General features: G+C 33.0%; 2 protein-coding genes across 13 annotated transcripts in view; one reads left to right on the forward strand and one right to left on the reverse strand.

The window, feature by feature from the left end:
• Positions 1–19657, forward strand: part of Unc-115a (actin binding LIM protein Uncoordinated 115a) — a 30751-nt gene extending 11094 nt beyond the window's left edge. For 3 of the 12 annotated variants that reach the window (XM_029316264.2, XM_029316258.2, XM_029316259.2), the window contains 14 exons: positions 4686–4846; positions 4992–5157; positions 6071–6302; positions 6586–6904; positions 8454–8525; positions 9089–9272; positions 9559–9818; positions 9903–10170; positions 10339–10422; positions 12026–12126; positions 13592–13661; positions 14821–14903; positions 16764–16967; positions 17129–19657. In XM_029316264.2, the coding sequence (XP_029172097.1) occupies positions 4686–4846; positions 4992–5157; positions 6071–6302; positions 6586–6904; positions 8454–8525; positions 9089–9272; positions 9559–9818; positions 9903–10170; positions 10339–10422; positions 12026–12126; positions 13592–13661; positions 14821–14903; positions 16764–16967; positions 17129–17242 (2318 nt within the window). In that variant the 3' untranslated portion in view covers positions 17243–19657. Of the gene's footprint in view, positions 1–4685; positions 4847–4991; positions 5158–6070; positions 6303–6585; positions 6905–8453; positions 8526–9088; positions 9273–9558; positions 9819–9902; positions 10171–10338; positions 10423–12025; positions 12127–13311; positions 13410–13591; positions 13662–14820; positions 14904–16763; positions 16968–17128 lie in introns of those variants that run through there. The other 9 variants (XM_029316261.2, XM_029316260.2, XM_029316262.2 and 6 more) reach the window with 9 other exon arrangements.
• A 220-nt stretch (positions 19658–19877) lies between these two features.
• Positions 19878–26926, reverse strand: LOC114941320 (26S proteasome non-ATPase regulatory subunit 2). Its single transcript, XM_085489313.1, has 16 exons — positions 26891–26926; positions 26726–26782; positions 26176–26534; positions 25799–25975; positions 24596–24782; positions 23826–24125; positions 23417–23499; positions 22996–23231; positions 22086–22224; positions 21855–21975; positions 21561–21769; positions 21281–21371; positions 20668–20955; positions 20282–20476; positions 19955–20149; positions 19878–19895 (listed from the first exon to the last, which is right to left on the reverse strand). The coding sequence occupies exons 1-16, from the start codon at positions 26924–26926 to the stop codon at positions 19878–19880; spliced, it is 2691 nt and encodes an 896-aa protein (XP_085345439.1).
• Positions 26927–27520: the final 594 nt, after the last annotated feature.

Here is a 27520-nt window from a genome sequence, read left to right on the forward strand (position 1 = left end):
AGGGTAAAAGTGTTTTCTTGATTGATATCAACATATATAATAGAAACATGTAATAAGAAACTGCTGTGCACAGAATAAACGCTCGATGCATGGCAGAAAAGTGTAAGGCGATTAGGTATAATGAGAGACAGACATTTATTGCACGATCGATTACTATCCGATCTTATAACCCAGAGTGCAACACGAGAAAGATCAGGGCAGTCCAGGGTCGCTGCGTTTGATCCCACTTTGCCACATCCTATTTAGACCACTTATGAATCATATTAACATACCACGTTGCCGTATGACGGTACCTATGTAGAACAGTCACGACAAAATCATATTCTTCAATTAATTTTGCGTGTATTTTGTGTCGCAACCAAAAACAATATAGAATTCGAGATTTATTTTTCCAAGATATTTAATGTTACAATATTGTGCTTAGATGATTTTAAAATTAGTTAGATAAAGATGAGATAAAAATATGTAAATTCATCTAAGATAAGACGAAGATGATCTTGTTTTAAATAGATCTAGATAAAAGATAAAATTATATGACGATTCATCTAGATAATTTTCTAGATAATTTTTAAGACTGCTTATGTAAACACAGTTAAAAAAATGTAAATTATAAAAGAGTTATAAAAATATATATATATGTATATTCATATTTTTATTTATACATTTTTATCGCTTGCTTAAATTCTACTATCTAAGTATTTTATGTGTCATGATTCTATATCAAAATTATCTGAAAATTATTCTAGATAATTTAGTAAATATAATTTTTGTTTATCTAATGCAGATATAGATAATACATATTTTTATATAAAGCTAACGTCCAAAGTTTCATCTAGATGATCATCTATATAATTTTATTTTAATTTTATTTTTATTTTTATTTCATTTTTATTTTTATTAAGCTAAGATGACGTCAAAATTACATATAGATGATCATCTATATAATTTTATTAGATAACAGCAAACACTGGTTACAAATATAAAATGTTATAAATAATTTAACGCATAAACTTTTACGTATAAGAGAATAGATTCTTTATTTAGCTTTAAGCATTAATATTCCACAAATGCAACAATTTGATTTTTTATGCAACTGAATGACGCAGAAAGTTTTTACACAATGATAAAGTAATACAGATATTAATAATTAACAACGTGATTGAAATATCTGCATTGTTATTTAATTTATGCTTTAAAGAGATACATATATTCACACAGCTGCCATAATTTCTTCGATTATTTCATAAAAATTAATTCATTTTAGCTTTTTTGGAGCAATTAAAAAAAGTATGATCAAAATCAAAATAGAGAAATATAAATTTATATTAATCAACATTTTTTTTCTCTTATTTGCCACAAAATTCTTTCGTCGAAAGACTCGATTAAACAATGCGATTTAATTTTATTTTTTTGTGCTGCACGTGACATCGACGTGCTGTTATCGTATCGATGACTATAGTTGACACTTCGCGCGTGAATCGCGGGAGCGATAAATTTCGTTATCGTCTCTGTTGGACCTATCGACCAACATTTTTTCTGACCACAGATTTTTTCACCGTGGTTGAAGCGTGCCGTAAATTAAACGAGATGTGACGCTCAGACGAGGGTGTGTCACTTTATGGACGAGTGCCCCCGTTCGATTAAATGCGAGCTCGCATCGTAACGGTGCTCGAGTCGTGACTTTATACTTTATTCGCACTCTTCTTCTCGGCTAGATAGAGAAAGTAACCTCGGCATTATTTGAAACCGGAAGAGTTAACCGTGCGCGTAACAATATGCTTAATTTCAGCCGAAGCATTGAAATTGTTTCGCCATACTTACTTTCTATTTATTATTACAACACTGTATTTTTCTATACGCAAATATTATCATAGATTTAATGGGCGCGTATTTAAAGTTCAATTTTTCTTTTGCAGCAAACTCGACGTTAATTTTCGTTTCATTTGTACAATGCATATAACTTTGTCATGAATAATCAGATTCTCAGAATTAAAATTTCCATAGATTTTAGAATTCAAAATCCAATTGTTCTGTAAATAAATTGTTCTCACAGCATTTAGATATATCGAAACAAAGCGGATGCGTTTAACAACGACTGCCTACATGTGGAGAGAATTTTTTTTTTTCGCGCTTGTCGACTTTAACTCATATAACGACTCGATGACGTCAGATATACGAGGAGGCTATGATGTCAACGCGTATTTTTAAAAATATACGAGATTCCAACCTCCGGCTTTGAAAGTTTATGCATGTTTTCTCTTTTTCAAGTTATTTATAAATATCACCGATATTTGCTTTTGTTTCATTGAGTCCGCGTGAAATTTTTGGTAGCACGGAATTCCTGCGAAGTAAAGTCATTCATTTGAAGCATATTCGTGAGACTTATACACAGGATGTTTGAAACACTTTGTATTTGCCAAATAGCTTAAGAGAGTTTAAATTTTCAGCAAAAGGAAGCATCGAAAGAATTTGGAAAAAAGTGTTATATTTATTCGTATTTCTTAAAATGTCAGTTCTAATTATTTTGCAAATTAAACCTTCACTTGCAATTAGATTTCTATAAAAGCATCTACTCGATATTAATTTAGAAATAATATTTTATATACGAAATTTTTCTCCTGAATTGGAACCTGTTTATTAATATAAATCTTCGGAAATAATTACCCAGAAATAATTAAAACCGTCGAATTCTCTCAACAGATAGAAAGAGCGACTTCGTTAAATGAGGTATTCGCAATTAACAGACGGTTAGTTCGTTACGCAGAATATTGCTCCGTATTTACATAATAAAAAGTCTGTTTCGCACCAACGAGATCGAATCGTAATGCAACGCTGTTCCCCGTGCATCTTTTTTTTCTATGCACACATCATTAACTGAAAACAAGGTGGAACAACCGGATTCGGTGCAACGAGCGCAAATAGAGCAAAATTATTCGTTCTGCTTCTCTAAATATTGATCGTATTGCGTGAGGAAACACTTCTCTGACATTTCATGCACAATACAGCTGTGCTATAGATATATTTATCGTGGATTGCCGTTGAAAACAACCGATAACTCAATAAAAGCGCCACATTCATCGCGTTTTGTCGTATAGGAGCTGACTGACTCATCGATTTAAATGACTAAATGGAATAAAAGCGCTTGTTTTGACGACCTTTTTTAACGCTTTCTGCTTCTTCGAGAATCTTCCCTACTAAATTACTCCCCTACTTAATTACTCTGGCGATACCGTAATTTCAGATATATAAAGTACAAGATGACGGAAAAAACACACTTAAGTCGCAGTTATCTAACAATAAGAATTCATATTGAAAAAGAATAAGTTATGCTACTCATGTCGAATCAAGATATGCTTTATTGATAACGTAATTATCATGTAATGAAGGAATGCTTAAATATATGCGGATACACGATCATACTATAAGTATAGATTTCTATTCTAAAATGGATGATTAATGAATAATGTATCTATAATATATTACTCGTAACATAACATGTGCACCCATAGGCGTCCGCATGATTTTTTTCAGGAATTTTTTTTGTTCTTTCTTAATTTTTTTCATTTCTTTAATATTAAATATGCAAATAAATTCGAGTGTTTATTCAAAAAGAGAGAAAATAGTGATAAACAAGTGATACATCAAAATCCTTTTAGCTGATTGTTATACGTACTTATAAAATAGAAAAAAGATGAAAAATCCTTTGCACATAGTATTGCAATATTTAATTATTATTTCAAAAGATATCAGGAAAATCAATTAAAGTTGCTCAATTTTTTATAAAGAAATTCCTATACTAAACAGATATACATATACATAAATAGACATTATCTTATCTTATTTAGAATCTTATATTATTTAACCTCATCATTAAACTTTTATGTTTTAATTTGCGAAATCTGTCTAAAAATATACAAATATCAGTTAGTGGAAATCGAATGTGATTATTTTGGAACTTATCCAGATCGTCCGAATAGGAAGCGCTATTATTATACTCGCGAGACAGTCTAATCTTCTTCCTGAAGGCGGACATTGTAATGCACCCTTCTAGTTGACGACAGCTGCATTATATAACAAGTTAGACGTTACGTGTGCTTTAAACGAGCGCCCGATGATCACGCGAGTACGAGCAAGTGGAAGATGCGAGTCGCCATTGTTGCGTAAACACTCGTAGAAATCTCGAATGATCAGCACGCACGAGCGAACAGGTGTATGATTCATACAGTCGTTTTGTTTTTATTTCTATCTTCCATCTCGCAGACATTCTTGCGGGAAAAAGTTCACGCTGCTAATAATCACTTTATTTAGCAATTTTTAATAGTAGGCTAAAAAATGTGTGATCTACTTAAATTTGTTATTTTTTGGAAATATATTGTATACCAAATTAGTCTTCTTCAAGACTATTAATAATAAAAATAAGATAAAAAAACAGATTGCAAAAATATCCTAAATGTTTAAAATAAAAATTTTCTAAATGCTTGTTCGAAGATATAAATGTTCGATACAGGTTTATAAATTTATTGCGCATGAGGGTGCTTGCGAATTAATTATTCTCTAAATTCATTTTATTTTCGCTAAATTGGATATTGGATTATCGGATATTAGATTGTATGAAAATAAAATGGAAAACCAATAATTCGCAAAGGAGATCCATCTCTCAAATAGCGAACGCTTTGTTGTTTCAGGTAAGACATTTTGCCAATCCTGCAAGAAGAAGTGCACCGGGGAGGTGCTACGTGTGCAAGACAAATACTTTCACATAGGGTGCTTCAAGTGCGCTCAGTGCAATGCCAGTTTAGCACTGGGTGGATTTTTCACGCATGAAGGTTCCTATTATTGCACCAAGGTGAGTTGCGTGTTTTTGTTCGACATATAATCATATCTCAAATATGATCTCTTCATAAGAGTCTTTTGTTGCGGAAAAAAAAATAAGAGAAAAAAATATATTGACATTTGAAATAAAATTTTGATCTGCTATTTCTTGCTTGTAGGATTATCGGGAACGCTGGGGTACACGATGCGCCGGTTGCGGGGAATATGTGGAAGGTGACGTGGTGACAGCCGGCGAGAAGCACGCATTTCATCCGAATTGCTTCCATTGCCAGAGATGCCGGCAACCGCTGCTTGGACAAGGGACCAAAGTATCTCTTGTTCAAGGTACCTGTTTAAAACACAATTGATTCTTAACTCGCTTTAAGGCCGAGTTGATATATTGCAAAATAGTGTATTCATTCTGTATATCGTTATTTAGTGCACATCACCTTTTAATATAACAATATACACGTAGTCATCACCAAAATGAGCACGGCGGAACGACGTGTAGGAAAGTTGCTAATTCAAATAGACGTTTCTATCAATTATAAATAACGATGCGTGCTGAGATTACGCAGCCAGCGTCACTTTAGTGCAGCTTTCACAATTAGCGTGGCAGTCAATCTGTTAGAGTAAATTGCCACTTGGGCATATCGTTGCTCCACTATTACAAGGCCGCGTGTCTGTACTATGTCCTTGTAACTATTATGCAGTCAAAAGTAAAAACCTGGTGTGACGTGCATCAGTTTACGGTGATATGGTACAATGGTCCAACCGTGTCACACATTTCTCAAGAAATTGAGGTCATTATAAATAAATTGCATTGAATCTCGTATTTAAATATCTCGTTAACATCTTATATTATCAGAAAATAAAATAGAAATAAATTCTATTTTTTTTTCTCATATTTAATTCACGAAAAGATTCGCTGACAGCATCTCATTTTTTATCAATAGCTTTATGAAAATATATTTGATATCATTTTTTGGAACCTTATATAATTCTTGATGTTGGATTACTGCCATTAATAAAGCAATAATTAATGTCTTATATATAGCTACTATATGTATAATAGATTTTAACTTGTGTCATCTAGATTGATTGTATCCGAATGAAAGAATTATAGGAATTAATGTGAAATTGAATGATAAGTATCATAATGTAAGAGATGTAAAGGTTGATACGTAGCGCGAAGGCTAATGATGACGCCAGATCCGTTGCCGGATTTCATTAATCTCCGCGAATTGTGTATTCGTAGGTCAAGCGCTGTGTCACCGATGCGTTGTTATCCCAGTTCGCGAGGCCTCTACGCCGCTCGGTAATAACGCCGGTAGTAAAGGTGGCGGACACGCTGACCCTGGTGCCTGTGCTGGTTGCGGAAAGCAATTGAGGGAAGGTCAGGCATTGGTCGCGCTCGATCGCCAATGGCACGTTTGGTGCTTCAAGTGTCATAGCTGCGACACTGTGCTCCATGGAGAATACATGGGAAAGTGAGTCACTTGTGCGATTCACAATTATCTCGTGATTCGATCATCCAGAGTATTAATTGCATTCTTTTAATTATTCTGTTTTTTTTTAACAATGCAGTCATAGAATTAGATAAGTTTAAAAACAAAAACATTTAAGAAAATAGATTTATCTGATTAACATAATGTTGTGAAAATTTATGTATTTCAACATTAAATGATTCTTTTAAGACTGGGGTCTCGAAACGGATAAAGATATAAAATAAGTAGACTGTAATAATTAATTCTTTTTTTTTTTTTTCAATAGAGACGGCGTACCCTACTGCGAGAAGGATTATCAGAAGCAATTTGGAGTAAAATGCGCCTACTGCAATCGTTACATCAGCGGCAAGGTTTTACAAGCTGGCGACAACCATCATTTCCATCCGACTTGCGCTCGTTGTACGAAATGCGGCGATCCGTTCGGTGACGGGGAGGAAATGTACCTGCAGGGTGCCGCCATATGGCACCCGCGCTGCGGTCCAGGACCTACCACCGGACCTAATGGTATCGTGAACGGACACGATGCTCACACTCCGCAGCATCGGGAATCGGAGCGAATCTCTAGCAGCGCTTCGGAGATGCAGGTAAGTCCGGTTGCAATGCGCAACCGGTGAGATTCGCCGTTCAGGCATATTTATTCTGTATACATTCGTGTATAATTGATTTAGGCTGTTATAAAAAAGGCTTGTTTATTTTCTAATTTAACTATACAAGAACTGACAAAGCAATATTGTAGCATTTTAATAGATTTAATTGTTTGAATGTTGTATAGATTAATATGATCGTTGAGATTGTTAAATTAACATTTTTTAAAAATATTGCATTGTTTTATTCTCATGTGTGCTATAGCTTGTTATAAATATATAGTAGCTATACATTACTAGGCATTTGTATTTTGTATAATGTTTTTAGCCATTTTTGTGATTTGTACAACATATAACAAGACGAAAGCGAGCTTTCGATTTTGTGAACTAACACAGGATATTATCGGTGCAATCTTATTTGCGCCTTTATTTAATTTTCATTTAATTTAATTGTCATTTAATATGTATATACATGTGACATTATATAGGTTGCTTTTAAGACAGAGAAATCGTATTTTTTAAACAATAAATATTTCACGGATAATTAAGAACCATGTTTGAAAAGATATCAATAATCAAATAGTGAATAGGTTGAATAAAGATAATATTAAGTGCTCGTGATAAGCTCTTTGCTATATTCAATAACGTAAATACATTAGATTGAAGCAACACTCGTGTATCTTAAACGATGAATGAAAATAGCATCACGCTTCACGGTCGAAATATCTAACTTTAATCTTCTTCTAATTCTAAGAACGAATTTATATTTTTCAAACATGTGTTTATAATTTTATAGAATTATTTAATAATATTAAAAATCTATAAAATAAAGTTTTTTTAAAATCCAGAGCATTTAACACAGTGTGATTTAATAGTTGATAAAATGTCTCGTTTTTTATTTTGATATTAGTATCTTGATATTATATATGTATTATATGTTTAAAAATAAAACGTGTCTGTGCATGCTGCTATTTATATTTAGCACTTGCATTACTCGATTTAGCTGCATTGTACTATATTGTATTTTGTTCGCATAATTATTATTGAATTTATTAATTACGATACGATAATAAAATAAGCCAAGTGTTTCGTGCATATTAATATATAAAGATTTCTTTGCAATTTAAAAAAAATTATTTATTTTATAAATAATATTGTAAGCTAATATGCTCGCGAAAAATGAAAAATGTTTCTTTACGTTTCATTGCAGAGATTCTTCTGCGAAATGCTTTGGCACACTTTATACATATATCTGTATGTCATTATTAGTATAGTATTCTGTACATCAGCAATATATACATATAAAAAAAGAACACTGTAGATCTAAAAAAATTCACTATATTGTCAGCTTTGTGTATAGCTTGATTTTTTTGACTCGAAATCGACTGGCTCATCGTTCTCTCGTTTCATGCATGCCTCAACATAGGAAACAAACGAAATATAGACATCAGAGAGATTATATTATTATTTTTCAATTTTTTAATTAAGTTTTTTTAATATCGCTTTTCTTAATCGTTGTTTACTTTTTCCGCACGGTCATTGTGTATAGTTTTCATTGCGGTCACGCACGCCAAGCCTGAACGGATCGCTGTGCAGCCCTTACAGCAGCCTCAGTCGCAAGGTATGCCATGTGTCACTTAGCACAGCACTCTCTCGACAAGTATTTCTGGTATCACTTCTCGTGCGTTACCTTTTCTTAGCATCGCGTGTTTTCGCTCTGTTAAACGCTCGCGATCCGATTTCAATTCTATCGATCCGTCGAACGAAAGGCGACGTTACACGCGACGTAAAATTTATCCGCAAATTTTATAAAATTGAATTGCATTATCAATCATTTTTTTTTGTTAATTTTAATTATCAGCTGTGTCTGTTTCCCAGATCGTAAATATAATATAAATAAAGAGAGAGAAAATTGTGATGTAATTTTTTAATAACAGAGCGTTACTCGCTATGCAAGATATTTTTCTTTTATATGTAAGGTGCGTCAAAAATATAAATAAAATAATGTAAATTATTTTGGAAAGAAAAAAGTAAGTAAAAGAAAGGCTTTAAAATGCAAAATAAAGGAAGATTTTATTTTTCGTTTATTCGGTTTCTTGCGCATCTTGTATAATGATATAACGTTTAAATAAAAATGAAAAAAGCAAACTATCCCACATGATATAAATTCATTAATTGCCTCAGTATTATCCCGCGCGAACTGGAAGTCCCGGTCTGATCTTGAGGGAATACGGACGAGGGGTAGAAGATGTATCTAGGATTTATACTTACTCGTATTTGACTGAAACGCCCAGTCAAGGATATCTGAGACGCCCGATACAGCCGTACGATAAACCCCCAACTAGCCCGCATTTCCATAGACCTAGCTGTAAGTTTTTATTCTATTCATATTTTTGTTAGAATTTGTAAAGTCGCTTCTTTAACACTATGAAGATGAGCAATAGAAACTATAACCCACTGAGAGTTTTCATATTAAATTTATTATTTATTTTTTTTATAAATACTGTGAAAAAAATTATTTATTTTTTAAATAAATTTGAAAGAACGTTTTTTTATTTTATTATTATATTTAAAGATTTATAAAGTGTTTATATTATCTCGACTCTAGCAATTCATTTATATTTTCTGGAATTAATTTATTTCTGCTTTTGTAGCATCCCGTTCGATAAGAAGTAGCGGTGGACGCAGCAGCAGATCGGGAATGCGAGCCTTGGTCGACGCATTGAGCGACACCAGACCCAAGTCGCCAGCAAGTCAGGTGGATAACGAAGAACCGATAGAATTAGCTCATTATCCAGACGCCATGAAGCCACCTCCAGGTGCTCAACCACCAATCGAAAGAGATGATTTCCCTGCTCCGCCGTATCCTTACACTGATCCTGAAAGACGTAGACGATGGTCCGATACATATAAGGTATTGTTTTATTGTTCGATCCTTCTTCTCATTTGTTCTTTCAATGATATTTGTATTAATGATTAATGTTTATTTCTAATTCAGGGAGTACCTGCATCTGATGACGAGGATGACGTGGACAACAAAACAACAACGTATATTAAAGAGGCGGAGCAAAAATTGAAAAAGGAGCAGGACGAGCTGAGTAAGATCGATACGGGAATAGCTAAAGTATTCCTGCAAGATCGCGAAAAGGATCGAGAAAATTTGAGACATAGAGCTGCGAACGTTGATCCTAGAAATGCCTCGAGGACACCATCTGCCGCCAGGGAACCATCATACCGTTTGCGTTACGAGAGTCCTGTGGGTGCATGTAAGTTTGATTAATTTTATATTTATTTTAATGTAAAGATTTTTCAACGATTTAGCTCGTTGAATTAAAATTGGATATGTAATTTTATTAGATCTAAAGTGATGCAAACGGTATATTGTGTTTAATACAAATATTTATGTAGAAACTAATTTCAATATTTTGTTGTAGCCCCCTCGCGAAATATAGACCATGCACGGCCTTGGGAGGACGATGATGGTTTCAGTTATAGATCCAGCGGTCCTAGCTACAACGGTGAGTTTCCGTCACTTGTAACGCGCCACTCGTAATTGTTTTATTAACATAAGTAACGATCATCTCATACATGTCCACACGTTCGCACATGACACTAACATATCACTCTACCGTTTGAAGTAACATCGATTAGAAAACTGTGAGTCTCGATAGAGCGGGGTTTCCCAGGGCGGGAGGTCGTAAATGGTCCAGTTTTTTACCACTGAAAGAAACCACGTGGAGCACGAATTGGCGAATGCAAACCATCACGTGTGGGAGGGTTTTTTCACGCTAATTAACAAATGATGATAACTGTACGTAATGAGCAGGACTTTGTTTTAAGTGGGATATAGCACCAAATACTACTCATTGGACGCCCAATTAATCTAACAGGTGATGTATATTGCCTATGCATGTTGCATCGTTTCCTTAATTCGGTGTGCTTGTCTTATTATCTTTCCGTTCGTCGAGCTGTGTCAGGCAGCGCGTCAACCAGATCCTCAAAATAATGGACAGTCAAAAATTACCATTGCAATCTTTAGCCCTGGAAATTATTTCCCGAGGTAATTGATTCTGTCCTATATTTTGCATGGCACCTTGGGACCACGAAGTTCATCATACACGAATACACATTGCCCTCATTGCACACCACTGTCATTTTTGTGGCACAGCCTATAGATAAAACTCAAACTAGATTTTGATGAAATGTTAACTATTGATTTTCTTTTTTTGTACATTTCAATAGGAGTTTGAATAATTTTCGCAATAACTATTTCACTTGAGTTTAACCAAAGTTAACATTCGATATAAGGATTGATAATGAAATGAAACAAATATATTATCGAAATAATTTCTAATTTCTTCTAGCTTCATTTATAGTTGCATTATTTCTTTGCGATAGAACTGGATTTTATCATCTCTATTTTCTTCTTATTATCTTATTTTAATGAATAATTAAATAGTATAGCTAAAAAATTTATCTTTCGATCAATCTTTTAGTTCTAAAAATTGATAAAAAAAAAAATTGAATTGCTAAATATTAAAGAATTTGAATATTAATGCTTTTTTTAGAGACGATTAATTTTTAGATATTTTCCAGTTACACAAATATCACCTACAATATTGGGAGATAATTAGGCAGAATAATTGTTTTATTTTATTGCTACCAGCGCATGATGGTTATTTCTTTTCTGCATATCTTTGCTTTTTCACAAATACATAGAATTTTGCTTTATAATATCTTCCAATATTGGATCATCAGCTAATTTTGGAACGCTAATATGAAATATTTATCATAATTAATTCAATTTTATATATTAAAAGAAGCAATCAAGATCATGAATTATGATATGATTTATAATAAGTATTGCTTAATTATCTCAAAATTTTTAATAATTGTGTTATTGATAGTGTTTGCAATGCACCAGAAATTTCTTACTTAACTCTTTCTTCACTTACAACAAAAATATCTATATTAATGTAACAAAGTCGCTAATCTCAAGTTAGCGTTCTAGATTTAATGAAATACGACAATCTATGTTAGTCACGACGCTACTATCTGTCTACTATCATTGTGTCTCTATTTTGTGTTTTTGTGTTTGTGTTGTGTTTGCGTGGGCGGCAGTTGGGAGGTCATCGGCGCGTTCCCCGGCTCCCAGAAACTATCCACCCCTTGGTACTCAGCGCGCCTTCACTCTTCCAAACGCCGCTAGGCACTATCACTCGGTGAGTCCGAAAACTTTCCAATTCGCCCGCCGTTGGTCTCAAGTCAAATCACAAATCTACTTTATTTCATTCATTTTTTGAAATTTATCGGTGTTGAGTTTCTTTTCAATTTTTCTACATTTATTTTTTAATCATTTTAATGTATTATATTACCTGATTATTTGTGATTTTGTGTAATTAAGAATTGTAAATTGCACGTGTAATATAGGCATGTAAATTTGACGATGAAAAATAGATTTATAAATTATTGCTGATATATAACAATTATCTTAAATCGATTTCTGGTAACTTTTGAAAGTAGTTTCATAATTTTATATTGTAGGACTATAAAATATATATATGTATATATAGAGCGTAATACATAAATATATCATCATTTTCTTTTTTAAAGAGTCATTTTTATTTGTTTTTGCATTTTTGGTAAAAAAGGAAAATTTTTGACTTGTCATCATACGGCGGGCGCGCTTACGAGAAGAGTCTATTGTACTTACACAAAAGTGCTAGCTTGTCTATCTTTTTTTTTCTTTTTTTTTTTTAAGTCGCACACTTTTTTACGAGAGTCACTGCTTTATTATGCACTCGAAACTGTCGGTTTTCTTTAAGCGCCGTTTGCCGATGGGGATGCGATAATATTATCGAGATGGTTACTTCACAGGTATCCTTGCTCTTACATGCAATGAAATCTAAGATTCCTTAGATACAGGATGTATTTAACAATACTTGTTTGCACCCTTTATTTCAATCATTGTTATGAAAGATCACTTTTATTTTAATCACCAATTGCGTGAGATATTTTATATTTTATAATTATACGAGCAATTGTGAATGAAGAATTAATAATTCATAATATATTGCATGTAAATGTCAATGGATAGCTTTTACAAATCAATCCGGATTAGCAAAGAAACATTGGAAAATATGGGAAATGCCAAATGTATCATTATTGGGGCGCAAAGAGATAAAGGGAAATCCCTTCCAAAAAAAAAAAAAAAAAAAAAAAACAGTGGTTGACTGACAAAAGGGAGCGGCATGGCTCCGGATAGAGTTTAACGGTGTCAAAAAAAAAAAAAACTAAAATAAAATAAAATAAAAATCTGGCAAGCGAACGTTGGGCATTCGTATGGGATGGAGCGAATTGAAATCTAATCAGTAATATCTATGTCGATTGACTGATTTGCAAACCAGTTGTGAGCTCCCTTCGGCACATCCCGAAGCCGGGGTACGGTCTGGCACCGCGAAGTCACACCTTCTCCTCGACCGGCGGTTCCGTGTCTGCTCTCCCTGTAAGTCTCGCACCGCAAGTCACAGTCGACGATGCGACAGTGCACCGCCGCGCTGATAGTGCAAATTATTATTATGTAAAGATAAAAAAAAAATAAAAATAAAAACATATACATAGAGAATCGATATCCGCGGCGGCCAAGCGCATCACGCCTCTCTAAGATAACGCTTTTCTGTCGTCTAGGGCGACTATTCGTTCAGCGGGATGGGCGACAAGACTCACAGCACTGATTTCTCGTCTGGCAAGTCGGACAGTGAGTAAAACCAAAGGGAACCGAGCGCCGGGTTCCCGCTGCACACACGCGATCCTTTCACTTGGTTACACTAAGCTTTTCTTGAAACTTGACGCGCTTGCGAATTTTACGTGCATTTTGACAGATGCAGTGCCTGTACAGTGCTATCGCGAATCGAGAGAACATTTTTGACGTTCCTCTCTAATTCATTTTTTTTTTTATGTTAATTTGAATATCTTTGAGAGTTTTGCGATCTTGATTAGGAGACCATCTCGTCATAACAACCTCGTTTTTATTAATAAAAAAATGTGTATTTGCTGTGTCTTTATTTTCAGAATTGAACATTTTGATTTTATACTAAATTTTTTAAATTTAATTTAAATTTAAATTTATCAAACATCCAACTATTTTTTATCTTTTCGACAATTTTATAATGCTGCTACGATTTTTGAGAGATTCTCGTATTTATTTAAGCGAATTATCAAAGTTTGTGATAGAACTGCTGGTGATTTTTGCGAGCGCGTCGCTGCTATGATTTTCTGTACCTATTTCGTTTCACCGTGTTCCTGCATGCTTTACTAATATTTCTGCGAGCATATCTATCGCACTGCTCCTGTGAAACGTTTATACGTCGTACATTGCTTGATGTACGTCGTCTCATATACGCGACTTATCTACTGTCATCTGTGAGAAAATGCTCATTTCTTTGATTATTCATTACAAGACTATTATTTACGGTCTCTTATATTATTTACGATCTTTTACATGACTTCTTTCTCATACAAGCAAATAATCATGCTAAATTTATGAAACAATAAGCTATATTATATTTTTCAACTTGGAAAACATTATACATATAACGCGCGATCTTATTGAAACTGCATACATTCTTAAAGGAATTCATCTGTAAAATCTAGGAATTTATAGTAGATTTATTTATCATCGAATTATTACGAAACAATCATGTTCCCACGCATTACTTTGTCTACTTTTAATTAAATGAAAAATCATTTGTGTTATTCTGTGCATTTTTTTTCAGATATAAATTTAGAAATTTGACAGGCAGGTAATGAAAGAGGGGAACATTATTGTGTGATTAAAAACAGATTGTACTTAACATAGGAAATGGTTTGTGCAACGGGTTTGATATGGTTTTCTTTCACATTTTCCCCAATTTTAGTATCAACAGGCAGCATTACGGATGTGGATCGACGGGCATTGGTATGTACCACAGCCCCATACTACTCCCGGCGAATTAGCATGGTTTGTAGTTTGTTCTCGCACTTGTATGACGACAGAATTCCGTTTATTAGAACAATTTAAGCATATTGCAATTTAATTACGTCTCTTTCGACATTAATCTCAAAATTCTTTTGACGCCATGCAATTACAAGTTTATTTATAAACGTTAAATTGAGAAAGTTATTTTTTTTACATCATTAATTCTTTATTATTAAATGAGTTTTTAATGAGTGCGAGGTCGGTGCATTTCTTTTCTGAAAAATAAACAATTTCTCGCTGGAACTTTAATGGTGAAAAATTATTTTTTTAATTAATATTTAATTTGATTATTCTAATAAATGGAGTTGAACAGAAATGTAATTTTACTTAAAGCATTTTAAGCACGTTTCTATATAATTACAGATGTGTTGCATTAAATATCAAATGCACACATTTATCTGAGAAACAAGGCAATATACAGTTCGTACGTTCCGATAAATTTTCCCGATGAATAAAATATGCCCATTATATATGTATGTGTGATTATTTATATAATTTGCTACTTGTTTATATTACAATGTAATATATTGTACATTAATTCTATGTATAATGAATATGTATGCATGCTGTATATTTTGCTGTGATTTTTAGTTTCGCATTTTTGATTATTTGTATTTATTCTCAATTTGCTCAATGTTGCATATTTGATTTATTATAAGCCTCTTCCATCTTTTAATTAAGTTAAGTTAATCAATTTAATTAATTTGATCTATTTCACGCTATTTAGCCTTATTGGACAAAATATGTTTTTTCCTTTTTTGAATTTTAATATTACGTAATGTATTTTGCATCGGGAAATATGTATATATTTTTTATTTTGAGAACCAATAATATATAATTATTGTTTGTCTCAAAATATTATAAAAAATATATACATGTTTCCGGATATAAAATACATATATTTATATTGAAAGTCTTATTTATACAATTTTATATAATCCGTTTAGTAAAATTTTAATAACATCAAAAATTAAATAAATTATATTTTTATCATCATTTGATGATAAAAATTATTGATATGCGAAATGATAACTTTTTATAAAAATGGATTATACAAAAATGGATATTTAATATTACATAAATGTCGTCTCTCGATAGTATCTGTTCAATAAATTATTCGCACGTTAAAATATATTCGTACACAAAATAAATTGCAAAAAATGCATGTATGATATATACATTATTAGCATCCGAAAAATTATAGTCACATGAATAGTCATAAACAGTAAATAGTAGCATAAATTTTCGAAAAAGAGATGAAAATGCTCGCATGGAATATTGCTTTGATTCACTTTGATTTGAGTAAATAAATTTATTGTTTAAGAAATTAAAATGTTTGAAGCCTTAATTGCGCGCGATATAATATTTTCATTAACCAAAAAATTAATAATTACTATTTTCTATTTTATATTGAGACGGCTTATTGAATTATCGTATGAATTTGATCACATTCATTCGTGCATATAAAACAATAAATCCATTAATTATATTAATTGATCATGCAATGAATAGTTTTTTTAGTGTGAAAATAATATATTTACTGTTCATGGGTGTTGACAAGAATATTTTAGGAGATGCCCCGACATAATATTTTTTTAAATTTTTAATTTACATATTGAAAAATTATCTTTTTTTATTTTATTCTATTATAAAAAAAATCTGTTATAAAATTTATATTCGATATAAAATTAATGTATCCATCTAAGTCTTGCATTTAACACATTTTATTGTGTGGTGCAACTCCTATATATCATTCTTCATGCATCATCCATGTCTTATTTTTATCTTTGCTACATGTTTATTTTGATCAGTAAAATTCATAAATTTGTAATCGTGGTTTAGAATGATGGTGGGATCATTCCATCATCCACCACGTATACAGGTGGCCTAGGTTCGGTTGTTGGAGGTCACGGAGGTCATCATGTAAGAAGATCGCTGCCGGACATGGGTGCTGCACCAACCGAACCACCCAAGTTGTATCCCTATCACTTACTCGTTATTACCAACTACAGGCTGCCAGCTGACGTGGATCGTTGCAATCTCGAGGTAGGTGACAGCTGTCATCGTTGTAAACCGTTGTCTAATCAGTTATTATAAAAAATTGGCATATAACAGTATATTATTCTTCGTCATTATATTTATCGAAATTAATGAGATATTAATTACAATAATAACAGAAATAATTCAAAACTTTTTTTTTCTTTTAGCGACATCTCTCCGATGCAGAGTTCGAGGTCATCCTCCAGTGTTCTCGCGCGGAATTCTACAGAATGCCACAGTGGCGTCGCAATGAAATCAAAAGACGTGTTCGGCTGTTTTAATTCATTTTACACATTTTACTTATTATATCCGCATTGTGTCACGATTGTGTTGTACTGTGGTACAGACTGTACATTCCTACTGCGTAGGTAGATGCATCGCGAAGAAAAAAAAAAACAGAAAATGTGTTCGATGACTATTGCAAGCAATCTGCCGGCTGGCGTATGCTTGCAAAATAGAAGTTCTCTTTAGACAGGAGCACATCTCAATACATACACATACACACACGCACACATGTAATGACACAGAATCACTGCCACTTATTGTCAACTTTTTCTCGCGGCAACGAATCCAAGCAGCTTATCTACCGACGACCCGATTTATTTAGCGACATAGACATTCTCGAATTTTATCATTTGGAATTCAATTGTGACTTAGTTTCACTCATACATATGTTGACGCGAGTACGTAATGATACGGCTGATATTAAAATATAGATGAGAAGATAATCAAATAGGGAAGATTGCGATTATAACTCTTAATACAATTTGCTATTGTAAATAAGAAGTTAATCGAGAAATCGAAAAGCGGTATGAAAAAGCAGCTAGAGAAGTTTCATAGTAATTGCATATTCGCTCTAAATCGCATACATATATATTAACCTTGTGCAGATTATGACGCAAGGGATGCTGCAATATGGTAGAATTTATTATTATTAATTTTTAACTATACTATTATAATATTATTATTATTATTATATTATTATTATTTACTACGTGCAACATGAAGAGTTAAAAGTTATAAGTAGAGGTGAGCCCAGCTTGCTTAAAAGTACGAGTACGCTGATTAATCAAATAATTTGTGTGTGAATTTATCACATTTTTAATTTTGCTCTGTGGAAATAATTACTTTATAGAGTCGCTTGCGGTATTTCTTTGTGTAAGAAGATATATCAATGTTTTTAATTATCCTTGGATGTAATAACTAAAGTAAATACTCTGCGGTGCAGATTGCGATAGACTTTTACGATTACTCGATCACTCTACATTAGAGTGTAAATATGAAAATCAGGACCAAATTTATAGTCGTGGTGGATCAACAGTCGAATCATCAAAAGGTTCATCATTATAACTCAAAATATACGTTTTATTACATTTTACCAATATATAGCAACATTCCTATTGCTATCACATTTAAATCTGTAGAATTCTTAGCATTTATAGCATTTTTCAATCTTTCACAATCTTTTAAAAATAGCATAAATTAAATTTTAAAATATTACATCGATTAATATATCCGAAACGTTAAAACTGAGCGATTTCTGATGTAATTTTTAACAATTACAAAGCATTTATATTATATAAAATGTTGATGTATGACATCAAAAAGCATATTCACAAAAATTTAAAAAAAAAGAAAGGCATTTCGTGCAAGTCACTCTTATCTCGAGTTTTATTCTATTTCAAAACTTGTTTTATGCTACTTTCGAAATATAAATTGAACAATGTTCAGATGTTATCGATATTTACTACCGACTAAAATAATAATTTTATAAATACACGGCAATTATATCCTCCACCCTTAAATTAGGTCCTGCGCAGAATTTAAAAAATTTCGAAGAAATAGGTGCAGCAAGCTAAATATACCGAACGTACGCGCGTTCATTAAATAGAGCGGATTTATTCAAAGCGAATAAAGTTGAATTTTCATATAGTTGAAAAAAAACATACGACGTATCGCCTGTTACGCCAACCGTGTATGATTATCATACATGCGTTTATTACACGTATTTCGGATACGCATGCGTCCGATAAGATTGATACATTCGTTTAAACGAAGTCACCAAACTATTGTATTGTCGACGCGCATGCGATATTTTATCGAATTAACTGCGTTTTACTATACATACACACATTTCGCCTCCTTACCCTTAAATCATGTGCCTACTAAGCGAATGTCATGGGACATTTCACGCGAGAGAGGAATCGTTAGTCTTACAGAGCGTCCTAAGCACGCTGTACATTTGTGTAACACTTACAATTCCTACCAAGGCAACACGATCCCGATTAGCTGTCCGGCAATACGTTCCGATTTTTCACTTGGTGATGATCTTTTAAACGTCTCTCTTAAACTATTGTGTTGCTTGGGTAACCGCTTTATCACAAAGAAAAGCTAACGTGCTCCATGATCGTAATTAATTATTTCGTTATCTTTGTTATTTAAAATTTACATTTTTTTATGAATATATTTTTATTCGCGTAATTGGCTCTTAATTTTATTACAGTTTATTGCAATTTGAACGATTTTCCCGGCCGGTTTTGTTAATTTTTTTTGTCATGTGTCCGGTCTTTTTGATCATGGTGCAACGTTATTGTTCCCACTGTGTAACGCGAACCAATGTATGTTTCTGTTGTATAGAGCACATTGCTTCCGCTAGTCCCTAAAGTTAAATAAATGCAAACGTATGAAAAATCTAAGCATTTGTCAGCCATTGTTACCACTTCGTTGATCATTAATCAGCAAATATCGCGCAACAAAGTCTACATGCACAATATTTTCTTTCCCTAATTTATTTTACATAGATCTGTCTGTTAAAGAAAAAATTTTTTAATGTGTGACTTTGTTCTCCTAAAGAAGATGCGGTCAAATCGAAAGACAATCCAAGTAGTCACCGCAGAATGTTAAATGAAAATCCTTTTAATCTACTATAGCCTGCTATAAAATATTTACACCGCGCATTTAAATCGCGCACGGGTAGAAACAACACATTATACTTTCTCGCGAAGGATCACGAAACCTTCCAGCACACTGGAAAGCGATGTGTACTGATCCGACACTAATTCTGCTTTTTCACCTGCACACAGTAACACCGGTGTAGTTTGTACGTGACCACCGACAATGGATTTTGGATTACCCGCTTTTCCCACAACATCCACACTTTGACCGACTCTCACCGATACCGGCAAACTCTGCAAAATATCGATTTAATAGAAAAGCGCAAAACTTTAAAATATGAATCCTTTACTTTTTAGAATATTTATTTATTTTTTTATATATCAGTTGATTGACTAATATTAGCAAATTCTTGTATTTTTATATACCTTAAGATTTTCGTCGACGGTAACTAGCCATCTTGGCTCCATCGCAACCGCTAAACAATACAGCAAATAATGCGACTGCGATAGTATAAGATTTTTGCAATCTAGACATGCAACGAGAACAACCATCAGCCCAGCTAAGGCGGTGTAATCTAGGACTTTCGAGGCGTATCGCAAGGGCGACAAGGATAAAGTACCCTGGATGAAAAAAATAACACATAAAGGTTACGAGAACATTTCTCTTAAGGAAATAAGAAAGTTAAATTAAATATTAAAATTTATCAGAGAAAGCAATTGTTGCGACTTGGTTCATCCATGTGTTGTCATCATTCATTAATTTAAAGTTTACTTAATTGTTTGAGTTCTATTGATTTTATCAAGGTGTTTACCTTGCCCAAGTGCACCAGACCCTGAGAGATGCGTACGAGGAACAGGTGAGACGGATTTTTCGCGTGATAAGCCGCCAATTGTCTCAACATCGTCGCTAATCGTGCATTATTCGTACCGGCGCCTACCAGACCGAGGGCGAGGATCGCATTGAGGGCAACGTCGGCGTCGTGATCGTGGCTGTATTTGTTCAACACGTCGAGAACTGCTGGGTCGGCATTCGACAGAGAGGATAGAGCCATCGCGAGTGGCATAGCTCGTCGCGCTGGCGTTGGACCGTATCTTCCGATCTATATTCATTAACAATGAACGTTATAATCATAGCAAAGATCTATGATGGCGAGAGCTACGTGGGTCACGTTCTCACAATAAATATCAATTAATGTCAAATCCAATTTAACTGTGATTCTCCGTCTCTTTGTAGGTCTATCTCGAGAAAAGAGACGGATCGCAGTGTTATGAATGAATGATAGGAAGAACCCATAAATATTAATTATGATAAATTGAGGTTTAACTGTTTCTCTTTGTGTCTTTCTATTTTTAGGATATATAAACGCTTGCATAAATAATTACTCAATTTTTCATTATAGATTTACGAAAAATTCAATTTCTCACCTGACCAAAAATTCTCGAGTTTTCCTTCCCTTCTCCAAGCCCAACTATTCCTACTCCAAGAAATGCTATTGCCTGCGGCGCTCCAATATCTCTAAGAAATTATTAATTAATCCTAAATACGCAGAGAAATATATCTTACAACGAAATTTCTCTTAAAATGTACTCTAAAAATTAAATTATATTAATTTATATATTTATACATAATTATTACAATTTTTCTATTTTATTTATTTATGTGTACTTTATATTTTTATTAAGACGTTGAGAAAAATATATTTACTTAGCAGACTCGTCAGTTTGATTGTCAGCCTTTTTATTCTTCTCTAACGTGGCAGAACTATTTTGCGATTCTCTTTGATCGCAACAGCTTGATGTCGGAGTGCTTTCAGGTGTGGTTTTTACACTCGTTATTTCCTCATTTGTTTCCGAACAGATTCTTAATAGTTCTTGTACTATCAAAACATCACCGGTGCCCGCGTACGCGCAAATCTAACAAAAGTACCTTTATTAAGTTTGAATTTTAGATACAAAATATGAGAAACTTTGACAAAATTACGTAGCGATTTTATTTTACTTGTAGCATAGTTTGCGACATAAAATTATATGGTTTTGGCAGAGCTTCAAGTGCTGCGGATGGTGTTTCTATGGCGTCTCGAGTTCCCATGTAAATCATTCCCAGAGCTAACGCTAAAAATCTGCACGTGAAAATAATTTCTACATATATTACGAGTTTATTTAAATGTTATACATAATTATTATTCACATTACGCTAATCCATAATATATATAATTTTATTATGCAACACCTGGAATGCGTAATGGCAAGTTCCTTCACAGATAATCCCAATAATTTTAACAGAATAGTCGAAGACACATCGGAATCTCCCGAGCCTACATTTACAAGGCCCAAGGAGATGGCAATTAATGATAACACTTGCATATTATCTGAAAAATACAGAGCGTAATTAACGATTTTTATCTCTCTTTGATTCAAGAATTCAAGCTACGTACAATATTTATATATCTTGTAAAAATATATTTTATAAAAAAATATATAATTAAAAAAATCAATTAACAATTATTTTCAATTTTTAGCACCTGATTTTCTTCAGTTTGTTACATCGCGAACGGACGACAATGTGACTCGTGTGCGCCAATTATTGAATTCAGACCGTCGAATGAATGTTCGCTTAATGTCGGAATTATTGAACTTGCCGAAAACGATTGTTCACGAGATTGTATCGGAAGACTTGGCCATGCGGAAGATTTGCGCAAAACTTGTGCCCAGAGTGTTGACCGATGCGCAAAAGCAACACCGAGTGGAAGTTTGTGAAGAACTCAAGCAACTCTGTGCAGATAATCCCAATTTCTTTTTTTTATTTCCTCGGCTGAAAAGGGAGCTCAAAGGACAACAGCTCGAGTCGGTTGACAACGTACAAGCTACTTCGACGGCCTCCCTGAACAGCATCCCAGTCAAGGAGTTCCAGAAATCTTATGACGCATGGAAATCGCGTTGGCAAAAATGTATTGACGCAGAAGGGTCATACTTCGAACAATTTTAAGTTGTTTTACCTATGCGATCAATAAATTCTTTTTTAAAAAAATGCGACGCATTACTTTCCGGACAAACCTAATCATAGAAGGAAGGTTCTTTTCCTCCTGCTTATTTTCTAATTTTAACTAATTAAAATAAAATTAAAGCGATGCACGTTTTACTTTGCTCATCGGCTAAAGCTTCAGAAAGAAATCCAGTAACGTCTTTTCTTCTGGATCCAGCATAAGCCAGACCTAAACCCAAGACGGCCCCGATGCGAAGAATCTGACTGCTCGAGTTCACGTAATCGCTGAGAAGCGCCAGAGCGGGATCGCATTCATTATGAACTCCACAATTTACCAGTCCGATAGCCAGCAAGGCACCAGACTTTATGTAATCTTCGTTCGTGTACAAATATCTATCGGAGAACGAATCATTATAACAATCAATTAACGATTTCAACAAAATTCATGATGAATTTTTTTCACAATCAGTCTATCAATAATTAATTTCTTCTTCCAGAAAATAACGTTTTTGAAAATTAGAGTAAAATTTTCGATGTTTGTGATTTTTTTTCTTATTTTTGTTAGAATTTATATTCACTTGTCGATAGGAACTAATCCACCGTCGACATCCCACATGTGTATTAAGCCCAGAGAAGCAGTAGCTGACAACATTCCATGTTCCTAAAAAAGAGAATGACAGGATGCACATAAATATCATAATTTGCATTAATTTTGCTTCTTTTGTTCATTGATAATCCTCTTCAATAAATAAGAAATATATTTATAATATTATTTACATTTACACACACACACATATATATAATATTTTTTAAATTCATATATAAAATAATTAAATAATCATGTATATAATTATTATTATATAATGATCATAATATAATATTTTTAATTACAAAGTTCATGTAAAAAAATAAGATATAATTATATTACTTATTTAATGTTATATCTTTGAGAATTAATTAACGCTAAATAGGATTCACTGAAAAGACCTTATTTTTGTACACCCAACATTCAGATGTATTCGCCATCAATTTATCCTCGCCGAAACCTGCATGTACGAAACCAGAAACAAAGCTCGCCGCCAAATTCGCTCTCGCAGAATTGTGTTCGATTTGTCTGGATCCACTCATTAACCAGCTCTTATAAATATCTTCCGGAAGTTTCGGCTCGAGTATGTCAAGTTCTCTGGCAAGGATTTGGAAGTGAGTATTCACGTGACCGTTGCTAAAAATCGCCTCTATATCTTTGACGTCATTTCCTTGATACTCTTGTATTTTTAAGGGTTGATCCTGTTTAAAGAGTGTCGATTATTAAATTTCATTGAACAATTTTTTTATTGACAATATTTTATTGAAATTGTAATTCATTTTGTGAAACATAAAAAGTTGCAAATTGTTTTGTAGTAAAATATTTAATTTTATGTGATTGAGCTGCTTTTTTATACATTTTAATTTGTCTATATTAATTCTAATAAAGAAAGACAATAAAAAATGTATTTCTCAAATTAAGAAGTAAAGAAAAAAAGACGCTCGTAAATTATAAGATTACAATTTTGAAGATTATATAAAAAATCAAATCTACAGAATTAAAATTCATATAGCTCTAACAAAGATATTTTTAATTATATATTTCAACGTATTTGAAATTAGTGAAGTGCGAGTGGCAATTCTGAGACATTATCACTTTCAACTTATATGTTTTATGTTATTTATCATTTTATTGACTGCGATGCGAATATATATTATTTGCAGAAAGTTACTTGCAGTCGGACGAGGATAAAGGCTAGTTGATTTCTCATCAAAGACTCAGGACAAGCGTTAAAGCACTTGAAAATGAGTTCTGAATTTGCAAGTTGCAGTGCTATCAAAATTGCTCTTGTAAATTCGTTAAACTTCAGATATTGCTCTGTGGCGAATTCTAATATTTGTCTTCTTTCCGTGTCCTCACTGAGGGATATATAAATGTTGTTTATGCATAAAAATCAGTCAAGCGAATGCAAATTGAACGCACGATTTGATTATGTTGCTTGTTGGATAAATGATCGTTAAACTTTTCTCTCATTTTACTTATGCAACTAAATGTATATATATTATAGAAATTTAAGTGCAATTTAATTAACTATAGACAACACAAGCGCGTGCTTTACGTGCTCCGACGAAAGTAACTCTATCTTTCTATCCTTTCTATCAGATTAATATACCCCACACGTCCGTCACGCTGCGCGGTTCGCGCAGGACTGATCCTTGTGCGGGGTATCGCGAGCGCGGGACCGATGGTCACATGACCACTGATTCACTGGTCACGTGACCATCGGTCCCGCGCTTGCGATACCTCGAACGAGAATCAGTCTCGCGCGAGCCGCGCAACGTCATGGATGAGGTATTTATAGTCTCGCGCGAGTCTAATGAAAGCATAGATATTTGTTACATTTGAGTATGAGAAGAAATAGTTCCGCCGTTTAAAGCATTGTAAATAGCACTTGAAGTTATGAGGGGCTAACTTCACATTTTTTTCCAATTTTGAGGCCGTATAATTTTTTTCCTATTTATTTTAGCGCATTAAACAATAAGGGTAATCGATAGAACTCTTTGGAGGGCTATCAGAACTCTCAATAAAATTACTCAAATATAACAAATATCACACAATGTTAATTGAGACAATCACGGAGTATCACGGAAAAGCAATAACAATATATTTGGGATAATCGACTTTGTATGATTTTTTAAAAAAGAGATTATATTTCAATGCATTTCTCAATGAAATGATTAATTAGATTTCTTTTAATTAATTTATACAATTAGATTTATGTTTCAAACTGTATATTCGATAATATAGGCTGTCTAATAAATCATTAAATTTAGTATTAAAGTGTAATATTATATAAATAAAAATAAGTAAATATACTTTTAATTTCACAGAGAGTAATGTGTTTTACAGTGTCGTTTATTGCAGCTGGAATTACCTGTAAGCCGCGCAGCTAATTAAATAATGACACACTCGTGCAAAGTTTGTGGAATCCAAATGTTCCGCGAGGAAATTCAGCTCATCAATCTCCAAGCACAGATCACATGCTTGTATCTCTGCGTTATGTTTTATATCAAATGCGATGATGCTTTTAATTAACGGTGTAAGACGTTTTCTATGAGAACATTACGGTTTACGTTATTCTTACTTTTTCTTATTGAAAAAGCATATGGCTCTACTTATTTAGAAATATGTAAAGTAATATATTATCTAAATATTTTTAGTAAATTCTCATAAAATTGTTATTTTTATAATTTAAAGTATATTTCTATATTTCTATATTTTAAAATTATCTTTTTAAATAATATATTTTACCTGATCTCATTCTCCTCTTTGATCGGCGCATTTGTCCATTCGTCAACGATTTCTGTTTCGAGTTGTCTCACATATTCATGGCCCCATTCACCGGGATTATTCACCTCTCCCCTGATGCAAAAATTTAAGCAATCCCTGAATGCTGAAGTGGCTCCGGCTAGAGCGAGCACACTCAGAATTTCTGCAAAACGTATTTTTACTTCCTTTCGTTCGAGTCTTTCGTACGATCTCTTCAAGCTCGAATAAAAATGTCTTAAGTATTTAAGAGGTTTTGGAACGGAAGTCATTGAAGTCGTAGATGTGCGTATTAGCATTCTTAGATGATTTAACGATAGCAACATTGCTGTCTCGTCTTTACCCTGATGGAAAAATTAAACGCGATAATTTGAAGTATAAAATTCCCTTTCGAGGAAGATGGGAAAAAGATAGCTTTTTTAATTTTAATTTTATTTTGATGACTTATTGTTTTTCTTTCTCTCTCTCTCTCTCTCTCTCTCTCTCTCTCTCTCTTTCAGTAAAATAAATAACAAAATGGTAAAAATTTATTTACTTTTAATACGTCAACCGCTTGTAACAGTTCTTCCTGCAAACTCTTATCTTCTTCATTCTGTATAAAAAATATGAATATGTAATGATACGCAAACAAATATATATTTTTTACATGACATTTTTTAAATATAGCTTGCATCTTTTAAATTAAATGTTATATGCATACCATATCACTTTCCTTATCTTGTTCACGTTTATTCATCGTTTTTAAAGCTTTTCTTGCCGCATACGCTAAATATTTGATTAAATTTCGATAAAGCTGAATTAGACGTTTCAACGATTGAAAAAGCTTTAATTAATAAGCTGTCAAATAAATTCATTTATCTCAATTTATCCGTCATACGCAGCGCACGGCTTTTGTTTCGTCATTTTGTGGAAACTGGTATAAAAAATAGTTTATATGTATATAGGATGATTCAAAACAACCGTTGGTCTTTAAAATGTATTCCTGACTTGATTCTAAGACGATTTTTCTTTTGCCAAAATTTTATTTGAAGCTTAGTTTTTAAAATATTAAAAAAAAATAGCGAATTACGGCACGCAATTAAAATTTTAATTTATTAAATTTGTATTATGTCTCGACATAATAATAATTCAAGAATTGAAATTATGTCGCAACATAATAAAAATTTGAACTGCAAGAGCCATCTCTCGAAATAGAATACTTGGTGAATGTGTTATCAAAGAATGGTTATTCAGTGCTCTTCGTGGAACGTTTGCCAAGGCTCGTTTAGTACTGTCATCTATATCCCTTTTAAAATGTAGAATTATTCAGCTAAAAATAATGTTAACACTG

Source organism: Nylanderia fulva, unplaced genomic scaffold (genome assembly GCF_048542155.1).
Source record: "Nylanderia fulva isolate GAGA-0341 unplaced genomic scaffold, ASM4854215v1 Scaffold8, whole genome shotgun sequence".
NCBI classification, from domain to species: Eukaryota; Metazoa; Arthropoda; class Insecta; order Hymenoptera; family Formicidae; genus Nylanderia; species Nylanderia fulva.

Coding starts and splice junctions, on each gene's coding strand:
- LOC114941320 (XM_085489313.1), bottom strand. CDS start 26,926: ATGAATAAACGTGAACAAGATAAGGAAAGTGATATG. Junction 23,232..23,416: donor GGATTAGTTCCTATCGACAA/GTGAATATAAAT, acceptor GTTCTCCGATAG/ATATTTGTACACGAACGAAG. Junction 20,956..21,280: donor ACTCGAGAATTTTTGGTCAG/GTGAGAAATTGA, acceptor TAATGAATATAG/ATCGGAAGATACGGTCCAAC.